The 11,060-nt window shown below is 34.9% G+C and overlaps 1 protein-coding gene across 2 annotated transcripts; it reads left to right on the top strand.

Annotated features, from left to right (window-relative positions):
* The first annotated feature begins 228 nt into the window (after positions 1-228).
* Positions 229-6,477, top strand: LOC104237556 (glucose-6-phosphate 1-dehydrogenase, chloroplastic). 2 transcript variants are annotated; one of them, XM_009791729.2, is made up of 10 exons: positions 229-595; positions 1,595-1,827; positions 2,883-2,977; positions 3,109-3,223; positions 4,062-4,267; positions 4,349-4,498; positions 4,585-4,705; positions 4,785-5,014; positions 5,097-5,297; positions 5,856-6,477. In XM_009791729.2, exons 1-10 carry the CDS (start codon positions 406-408, stop codon positions 6,094-6,096), a joined length of 1,782 nt encoding a protein of 593 aa, XP_009790031.1. In that variant the 5' UTR covers positions 229-405; the 3' UTR covers positions 6,097-6,477. The 2 variants fall into 2 exon arrangements, with proteins under 2 accessions (XP_009790031.1, XP_009790032.1); XM_009791730.2 differs by lacking the exon at positions 5,097-5,297 and having other exon boundaries at positions 231-595.
* The last annotated feature ends 4,583 nt before the right edge of the window (positions 6,478-11,060 follow it).

The following is an 11,060-nucleotide window of genomic DNA, read 5'->3' as shown; positions in this document are numbered from 1 at the left end:
GAAAGAAAGAAATAGGTCAATGAGAGTGACAAATTATGAACATAACTAAAGTTGGAGGTTAAATCAAAACTTCACAAAAAGCATCCAGGATAATATATGCAATTAGATAATAACCTAATTTACTTTTTGTTAATACTAGAGTAGCATTAATCAATGGCACCATATTAGCATTCCCTTTCCACTTGCCGAACAAATTAAATATTAAATTGGTCGCCAAAGATGTAAGAAGCACCCTTTCGGAGATCTCAAGAGACTAACCCCCTTCGACAAATCCTAAGTCCTCTAACGCCATAGCTCCTCCCCCCTCCTATCTGTCTTTATCTAACAAACCGATTTTCTTAATTCTATCACTAGAAAATATTTGTAGATACAGATTCTTCATAGAGAAGTGAAGAAATCAAGAAAATGGTGACCCTTTATTCTTCTCCTTCAACCCATTCTTCTGGGCCAGTTGCTTCTTACTCTAATTCCTCTATTGGGCTCTATAATTATCATCATAATAAGCAGATAGCAGTTTCTTCAATTTTGTCGAGAAAGTTTGGTTCTTTGCAAATTAATCAGAAGCCATTTTGGAATGCCGTTCGCATGCAAGATGGTTATTTTTTTTGTCCCCTTATCTTTCTTACTAGTTCATATTCAGCTATTTTCTTCTAATCTTTAATTAAAAAAAAAGTTTCTTTTTCCTTTTTCTCTAACAGAAATAAATGCTAAATTTGCTTAATTGTTTGTATTTCATGTGTTGACCATGCTAAATTGTATACTAATTTTCTTCCTTGTTAGCAAATTTGTAGGAATCTTGTTCTCCTACAAAAGGGTAAACAACATAAAAAAGTTCTAGGATTCTTTATTGAGTTCACATAATAAGGTTTGGGTCTTTTTTTTTCTTGTTTCTTCTTTTCCTGATCAAAACAAATGATAAATTTTGGTCAATTGTTTCGATTTTATAAGTTGACCATGCTAAATTTTGTCCCAAATTTTGAGAACGATGAGGTCTTAGGTTCAAATCCCCGCGGAGAACAGAAAATACGAGGTGGTTTCTTCCCATGTCTCCAAGCCTGTGGATATAGTTATCTGATACATGTGCTGGTGGCAGGTGATAGGCAGGAGGTACCCTTGAAATTAGCCGAGGTGCCCGAGCGGTACCCCGGACAACATAATTATCAAAAAAAAAAAAAATGTCCCAATTTATTTATTCTGCAAAGTTGTTGGAGTCTTGTCCTCTAACAAAAAGGAGAAAGAACAAAAGAGTGTAGGATTCTTTATTGAGTTTACATCAGAAAGTTTGAGTTTGTTTCGTTTTTGGTTTTATGAATTATTCATGCACGGAGTAAAGCTGCATTGGAAGACCCTCAATGTTATTTTTCACACTATTATCTCTTTGGTCAAGATGATTTTGCTTTATCAAAAACTGCAGCTCCTTCTGGGGCTGCAAAGAGAATTAAGAAAAAAAAAAGAGACAAGCATTGGGCTTGTTGAGCCAGTTTTCCTGTTCTGTGAAAATAGTGATAGTCTGTTGCTTATTATTGTTCTTGAAAGTGTGTTATAGTAGACCTATTTATATATAGTTTCTTATGTTGAATTTAATGTTCTACAGGTGCAGTAGCGATTCCGCCTAGCAAAATCGAAAATGAGACTCCTTTGAAGAAATTAAAAAATGGAATTTCGCCAGTCGCACCTCCAAAGGAGCAGAAAGATACAATTGATTTCGACAGCAACAAAGCTAAATCAACTGTCAGTATTACTGTTGTTGGTGCTTCAGGAGATCTTGCCAAGAAAAAGATATTTCCTGCACTGTTTGCACTTTATTATGAGGGTTGCCTCCCTGAGGTGCGTTCCATATTTATTCAGTTTCGTTGAGGTTACTGTTGATATTAAGGTTAACTGTATATTGTTCATTACTTGTCAACTGGATCCATACTCGGATAAGGTAGAAATAGAGGTGGTAAAATGGATAAATTTTACGAGTATCTGCTCATATTATCCGCTCAAAAATGGGTTGAATATCTAATTTATTACAAGTGGGTCAAAATTAAAACCAAACACATCAAAGTTAAAGTTGCATACATTTAATTTTTATTTTTCTAAGCCGTAACTAATCTGTCACAACTAATTTCGGCCAGCTTTAATTCCCTATAAACTAATTGTGCTTAATTAGCTAGAAAAATCAATCGAACAAAATGAAGAAATAATTATAAACTGCTGGACAATTATCCTGAGCAATTGAACTCGCAAATCTGATGTTATTCTAATGAGCAATAAATTCAGTTGGTATATTAGCCAATATGAAGAAACCATAAAAATTAATTAATGGCTCATACAGTAATGAAATTATGGGATTTTACTGGATTTGTTGTTGTTGTACATTACCGAAACTATTTATTACAATTATGACTAAAAGTATGATGTTATTTTTAGATATTTTTGCCAAATATTAGTATTTTTACTTCTTAGATTATAGCTTACATGTGCAAAATATTTATCGTTGCTTCCAAGGAAATGCATGCGTTCTTAATTTCTAACATTTTATGTAATAAAAAAAACCCTATAGTTTGATACTGCTGTAATATTATAATTTGATTTTAACATCTGAATACAATAAAGGATTTTATTTACAAGTTTCTTATAATAATAAAAAGAGCCTAGATTTTTTTAGGCTAGGAATTCTCTAAAAAAATGACAATGTTCAAGAAATTATAGATAATATGGATACCCATATTATCTTTCAGTTAATCCATGTTTTATTCATACGAAGTATGGGCGGGTCGGATTTTTTATCCGTTTTTCATAACCCGTTTTTGACCCGCCCATGTTCGACCGCACCCACCCGTTTGCCATCTCTAGGTAGTATGGCTCTCATAAAGCTACCCCTCTTGTTAATGCAGCATTTCACTATCTTTGGCTATGCCCGGAGTAAGATGACTGATGCTGAACTACGGAACATGGTTAGCAAGACCCTTACTTGCAGGATTGACAAGAGGTGTGATTTGCGTTGATCAGTAACATATACATATATTTGCAATTATTCTCATTTTGCATTTACTCCATTTTGTTTTGCTTCATGCTTTATTCAGAGAGTGATAGATAATTGTGATTAACTTTGTTATTCAGGGAAAATTGTGGTGAAAAGATGGAACAGTTTTTAGAAAGGTGCTTCTACCACAGCGGCCAATACGATTCCCTGGAAAACTTTGCGGAGCTCGATAAAAAGCTGAAGGAACATGAGGTATTTAGCGGGTCTCCTTTTGAGAGAATTGAGGTTGCAAAATGTTTTGGCGATGTTATTGTCAGAGTCCCACATCGGCTCTTTTGGGATAGGAAGGTCTCTTTGTATGGTTTTAGGCAATCCTCATTTCATAAGCTAGCTTTTGGTTTTTGAGTTTGGCCCAAGATCCATTTCTTTGTTATGGTATCAGAGCCAGACCCATCTCATTTAATTGTTTACGTGATGTGGGCCCCCTATCTTATGTTGTCAACGGACATCTGGGCGTGCAGGTAGTTGGAGTCCCACATCGGCTCTTTCGGGATAGGGAGGTCTCTTTACATGGTCTTGGGCAGCTCACCTCATGGGCTAGCTTTTAGGGTTGAGTTAGGCCCAAGGTCCATTTCTTTTCAGTCATATAATGAAGCTTTGCGGATCTTATTTAAAACAGCAAACTGCAGTTTTTTGGTTATTCGGTTAGCATTATCAGGCTTGCAAGTTGAATCTGTCTTGCTAGTTCATCTTAAAACACCCAACCCTACTACCGGACACCTAGTAGGATATGACAAAGAGGGAACTTGATAGTTTTCCTAATATATATACACACAGGATGATATTAGCATTATGAATTTTTTGGTTGAATGTGCCATCAAAAGTCATCGTACAGCCTCATACTGTCACGTCTCTCCTCCTTTTTCTGGCAAATGAAAGAGCTTTTTGATGATTGTTGACTTCTGCTGAGATCTTCAGCCATATCTAGCTCTTTCTTGCAGTTTTCATAATTCTAATGAGTGGTGAAGTTAAATTTAATTTTCTAATTTACTTGCAAGTCTCTCAGCTTTGACATTGATAATTTTTGCAGGCTGGAAGGTTTTCCAATCGTCTATTCTACTTATCCATTCCACCAAATATTTTTATAAATGCGGTTCGATGTGCTAGCCTCTCTGCATCATCTGCTCATGGCTGGACAAGAGTCATTGTAGAGAAACCCTTTGGTCGGGATTCTGAATCCTCTGCTGCATTGACAAGATCTCTTAAGCAGTACTTGAATGAAGACCAAATTTTTAGGTGCAGTTCTTTGAAGTTGATTTGCTTTTGACCCACTGAAGGAAGAGTACTATTATCCTCATTTATGTTTTTGATCAACAGGATCGATCACTATTTAGGGAAGGAGCTTGTGGAAAACCTTTCTGTCCTTCGTTTCTCCAACTTGATATTTGAACCCTTGTGGTCAAGGCAGTATATAAGGAATGTGCAGTTTATTTTCTCAGAAGATTTTGGCACTGAAGGACGGGGAGGGTAATTCTCTTTCTCAAAGTTGGAATTTAGGTTGCGTGGAACTAGTTTCCAGAACTTCATTCTTTTACTTTTATGCGTGTTCCCAGTTATTTTGATCATTATGGGATAATCAGAGACATCATGCAAAACCATCTGCTTCAAATTCTGGCCCTCTTTGCCATGGAAACACCTGTGAGTTTGGATGCGGAAGATATCAGAAATGAAAAGGTTTTACTCTTTATGACCGATTTGTTTTGGAGGAATTTATTGTTTTATAGTTCCATAACTAATTCCTATTACATGCCAGGTAAAAGTTCTGCGTTCCATGAGACCTTTACAACTAGACGATGTTATCATTGGGCAGTACAAATGTCACACAAAAGGAGATGTTACCTATCCCGGTTATACTGACGACAAGACTGTACCGAAGGACAGTCTAACCCCAACTTTTGCTGCAGCTGCTCTTTTCATAGATAATGCACGATGGGATGGGGTGCCTTTCCTTATGAAAGCTGGGAAAGCTTTACATACTAGGAGGTTGGTGAAACCAAATACAGCTTTCCTTTTTCCTTCATATTTTTACTTGCCACTTTATACCATTTTGCTTTTCCTTTGCTAGTGCGGAAATAAGAGTACAATTCAGGCACGTACCAGGAAATTTATACAATAAGAACTTTGGCTCAGATCTTGACCAGGCGACCAACGAGCTTGTTATCCGTGTCCAGCCTAATGAAGCTATATACCTAAAGATCAATAACAAAGTTCCTGGTCTAGGAATGAGATTGGATCGCTGTAATCTTAATCTTCTTTACTCGGCAAGGTATTGATGGCAAATGTATAATGCATCATTTCGTACTTGTGACTGTTACTCTTATTTAGGGGCTAAGTTTAATATATAGGAAATAAAACAGCTAGAAATTTTTTAATGAGTTGTTCGACATACAAGATGCAAGCTAATTTTTGTTACTTCAAAGAAGAAAATCCTGAGACTGTGAACTCTAGATTTTCCTTTAGGTGCCTTCTGCTATTCATATAGATGAAAGCTACACTACAACAACACCGACAACTACCACGCCGTAATTCCAACTGCATGTGTAATGATTAGCTGAAGCCTTTCCTATTGTTTTCAAATCAGTACGAGATGATTGCTAGATGATTGCCCATCATGTCCATGTATCAGATCATGAAATTCACTGCACTTTTTAAATGAACTTCTAAACTGCATTTAAAGCTTAAATCTTCTGATTCTTTCAGATAACTCTGATGCATTGCTTCAGCGTAATCTTTGCTTCTTGACTGAATATGCTCATCACCCTAAATAAACCATGTCATGATACTTTCTTTGTGAAACTATGACTGATTAGTTCTTAATTTGTAGATACTCGAAGGAGATCCCTGATGCATATGAGCGGCTGCTTCTTGATGCTATAGAAGGTGAAAGGCGGCTTTTCATCCGCAGTGATGAGCTGGATGCTGCTTGGTCTCTTTTCACACCAGTGTTAAAAGAACTTGAGGATAAGAAAATAGTTCCAGAATATTACCCCTATGGAAGTCGAGGACCTATTGGAGCACATTATCTTGCAGCACGATATAAAGTAAGATGGGGTGATCTTGTGTAGACAAGTGATTTCCAGACTTTGTTATCGCTATTTCTGTCAGAAAACCATATGTCGCCTTTCTACTTCTTGAGCTTAGTATGTCGCAACCAAATTTGTTGTACTGCGATTCTAGAACCAAGACTAGCAAAGCGTGAAGTTTCTTGCTCTGAAGGCAGATCAGAGTAGAGATAACAGAAGTAGTGAAACAGCTAGAGGGGGAATCTGAGTTGTTTTTATTGGAATAATTCTTGTTTGTTGCACCGATGCATCTCACTTAGGGAGCAACTTTTTCAGTGTAGCTGTTAGTTGGCCTTGTTAGAATCAATAATGAGAAAAGTCATTGTCATTCATCAAAAGCTTTCAGTATTTATTTTATGCATGCACCTCTCTGATTCCAAATTATACTTCATTTGTGCCTTCAATTATGTGCGCCCTTTGGAGAATACATAAATTATAATGCATGAAATGTACTATCAAGTGAAAGGTTTGTCGCTTTTTTTACATGTAAAAATATCAGTATGATTGTTATTATTCGACTGTTACTAAATCAAGGTGCGCCAAAGTATGATTTTACTTGTGCATTTACACATTTTGATTGTGTTTGGTTTAATTTGTTTGTGGATAAACTGGGCTATTTAGTCCCTTCTCAGTTTTTATTGTTTGGTATCAGCCTCCTAGAAAGATTGTTCTTATCATGTAAGGTTCATTACCAAATCCATATCGTCTTTATTTTGTTGGAAATTAGGCTTCTTATTCCTCAAGAACAGCATAGTACATTCAATATTGGAAGCTTGAAATTCTTGTTTGGGCGGTAGAAACTGAAAGTTAATGATTGATTATTGTTGAAATCACTTGAATGTTGAAAATTTATGCTTTAATTTTTAGTTCAAACATTGATTTAGTGTTTTGCTTCAAAAATCTCAAAACTTCATTGTTAGTTCTTAGAAAATGTTGAATTATACAAAGTAAATTTTCTTGATTAGTGTTATTTGACTATATCGGTGATCGAGGGTTGTTTGTGTTGGCATTGGGAGGCTTTGTTTCAAATTTGAGATCATTTGAATCAGATTTGAGGTGATTTGATAAAAATTAGAATTGCAAATTTGAAAAACACTTCATTGAGCAACAGAGACAAATTATGCCAATTTGATAGACGATTGTTTATTTAGTGTTATTATACAAAATTGGTGATCGCGGATTGTTTGTGTTGGTATTTGGAGGCTTTGTTTCAAATTTGAAATCATTTGAAGCAGATTTGAGGTGGTTTAATCAAAATTAGAATTGCAAATTTGAAAAACACTTCATTAAGCAACACAGACAAATTAATGCTAATTTGATAGACGATGACGAAGAATTTAACAATTTGAATGATTGTAGATAAGACAGGCATGCTAATCAAGTAGAGTTTGGGAACAATTGAACAAGCAGTAAATCATATCAACCGAGAAGAGTTTGTGAACAATTTAACAAATAAGTCGAATTCATATAACACAAAATCATGCTAATATGGTGGAATTTGGTGAACAATTCAACAATCAAAAAAAAAATGTCAATCGGATAATTTTTTGAACAACTAACGATAAACTAGATAATAGAGAAATTTCTGACGAACAATAAGAGTGTGTGGGTTCGAAGGTCATTTCTAAGCATTCAAAAAATGGGAACAATATTTTAATACCAATCTCTTATAGTATTATTTCCGTCAATCACCCTTGTTGTCCTGACTTTTTGGGTTGGGCTGCAAACGTCTTACATATATGGGGATACACATGGGAATACATATTTTATTTTATTTTATTTTATTTTCATTTCATATTTAAATAGAATTTGGTTCAAATTTTAATTCATATCTTCACTAACTTGTCTTAAAATTGGGATTTAAACTTCTTGAGATGTACCAGATCTATTCCAATAACACCATCCAAACAAATTTCAATTTCAAAAACTCAAAATTTTAAATTCAAGCCTAAGCCAGCTTCAATGGCTTTTAATAAAATTTTAGCTCATCTTCTTCATTTTTCAAATTACTTTGCTAAGCTACTCTATCAAAATTGGTATATCATTCCTTTTAAACTTGGTTTCTTTTATGAAACTTGTATTTTTTGTGATTTGATATGCACGGCAATGTGAAGATGGCACAATTAGTAAGAAAAGGAAGATAAAGAGAAGCGACTCAAGAGGCTTTTGGTTTTTTGGAGCAAACATGAAATATATATTAGTAATTAAGTAGGGTTCAGTACATTGTACGCATATTTGGTGTCTCTAAGGACACTTTGATTACCTAGGCTTGCTAGAGTGTTACAAGCATCATAAGATAGAAATTTCTCAAAAATATATTGTTCTAGTAGTTCCCTTTCCACAAAACATTTTACATAAGATGGAGTTTCAACAAAGTCTTCTTGCCTTCCAATTGATCCTTAGCCTTTCTTGCCATGTGATGAGCTACACTATTCCCTTGTCTGAATGTGTGCTGGAGGATTATCTCCTTCTGTTGGTGCATTAACCACCTGCATTCATTAACAATATCATCAAATAACCTATTGCCCTATAGGATGGATTGGATAACATCCACAGAATCTGTCTCTATTACAAGTGGGTACATTCTCCATTCTTCAGCCATTTTGAGTCCCTCTAGTAGATCTTTTATCTCCGCTTCTAGTGATCCGCCTGCATATGATGGTTTACCAAAGCCCACAATCCAGTGTCCTTTGGTATCCCTGAAAAATACCTCCCAAACTACATTTTTGTGTAACACTGTCAAAGCTAGCATCAATATTTAGTTTAGACCATCCTTTTTGTGGTTTTTGCCATGCAATTTTGATAGGAATTTTTGGAGGAGTGTACATAGTTTTTTCAGTGAGGAGTCTATATTCAGTTGCCTTTTGAATAATAAAGTCACCATTGATGAGAGTAGTCGTATTGGTTTGGTTTTTATTGTTTCTATTTATTCAAGTGTACCATATAACAAAAGGAAAGAAGAGGTCCAAATTTATAAAATTATTCCTAATTGGGTAGTTAAAAGATTTCAGTTGGTTCAGCCAGTGGTCATCTGGTGCCTTATAGTATTGATGCCACCCAAGATTATCCCAAAAAAATTTAGTCGTCTTGCAGTTAAAGAACATGTGGGCTATAGATTCTTCTTCGTTATTTTTGCATATAGAGCACATTGGATCGACATTTAAGCCAATTCGTGTCAGATATTGTCTACAGGGTATCCTATTATGGAGACATTGCCACATAAAAAAATTTATTTTATTGGGACAATTAAGGTTCCAAACCCATTGGAAATCTATTAGGTTGTTTTTTGAAGACATTAATAAGTTGTAGCATGTTTTGGTTGTGAAAAAACCTTTAGTAGAAAGTGACCATACATGAATGTCACTTTTTGGTCCCTTTAGACGGATTCTAACCTTACTGATGCTTTCCTTAGTATCGTTAGGAATATTAAGAGAAATTTTATCAAAATCCCAGTTTTCCCCATTAAATAAATCCTTTAATTTTAAAAATTGATCCTTTTTTTGGAGTGGTCCCTCCACTATTTTTCTAAGACTTCCCACCTTTGGGATCCAATTGGTTTTTCATATGTTCATGTTGGAGAGAACGTGAGGTGATCAAATAATTCCTTTAGAGCATAAATCCCATCCTTTTTAATATTTTTCCAAATGAAAGAATTTTTATTCTTGACATTACTTGATGCATAGGAAGAGATTAATAGAGTAGCCCAAGGAGAGGTAGCATTGTAGCATTGGTGAGCATTCTTCATACCATACTAGCCAATGTGCATAAAATTTTTTGAATTTGTATTGTGGATACCAAGTCCTCCATTTGTTTTTGATTGGCAAATGGTAGACCAATTAATAAGGTGAATGTTTTTCCTCTCATTTGTAGACTCCCAGATGAAATCTCTTTGTACCTTATCTATTTTATTAAGGGTCTTTCTGGGCAGTAAAGTATATTGCATATAGTGGTTTGGTATTGAATTTAAACAAGAATGTGATAGGGTTGTTCTACCAACTATATTTATGAATTTCATTTTCCAAGCTGCTAGTTTAGCTCTCATTTTATCAACAATAAATTGGTAGTCCCTTGGCCTACGATAGTTATTTAAGATAGGGAACCCTCGATAAGTACCAAATGACTCACTTTTTTTAATTCCTAATAGGGTTGTAATATCTTTTATGAGAGTTTCAGAACAATTTTTTGAAAAGATTATTTTTGATTTGGCAAGGTTTATATTTTGTCCTAAAATATTGTAGAAATAGTCTAGACCTCCATTGATGGTGTGTCATGATTTTTTATTGGCTTTGGCCATCAATGTGAGGTCATCTGCGAAGAATAAGTGGGAAAAATTTGGACAATTCTCCCTGTGGTTATTGGATCCCAATTCCTAATATCTATTTGATGGTTTATGTATCTTGGGAGTATTTCTAAACAAAGGATGAAGATATAGGGAGATATGGGGTCTCCTTGCCTGATCCCCCTACTTGGCTCAAAAAGGTTTGTAATAGAGCCATTAACTAGGACTGCTATTGAACTTGTTGAGATACAATTTAATATGAGTTTTGAGAATTTGGGGGGAAATTTGAAATATTGGATGGTCTGATGTACAAAAGACCACTCAAGTCGATCAAAAGCTTTTTCCAGATCAATTTTAAGAATCATGTAATCTTGTTTTCCTTTTAATTTTTTTAAGTTTGAAACTAGGTCTTGGATAATGACAACATTATCAAAAGCTCTTCTATTTTTCATGAAGCTAGCTTGAAAGGGCCTTATTAGGTGATCAAGGAATGGCTTTAGCCGGTTTGCTAGAATTTTTGTGGTTATTTTGTAAATGGTATTACAGAGGCCAATTGGCCTAAAATTCCTAATGTTGTTAGCATTTGGAATTTTGGATATTAGACAAAGATAGGTTTTGTTAATTATTAGGGGGATTACTTGCGTATTAAAAATGTCATGATATAGTTTCACAACTGAAGGGTCAATAA

This window comes from Nicotiana sylvestris, chromosome 12, assembly GCF_000393655.2.
Source record: "Nicotiana sylvestris chromosome 12, ASM39365v2, whole genome shotgun sequence".
NCBI lineage: Eukaryota > Viridiplantae > Streptophyta > Magnoliopsida > Solanales > Solanaceae > Nicotiana > Nicotiana sylvestris.
The sequence above is the reverse complement of the archived record's forward strand: the minus strand, read 5'-3'. Positions and strand labels throughout refer to the sequence as shown.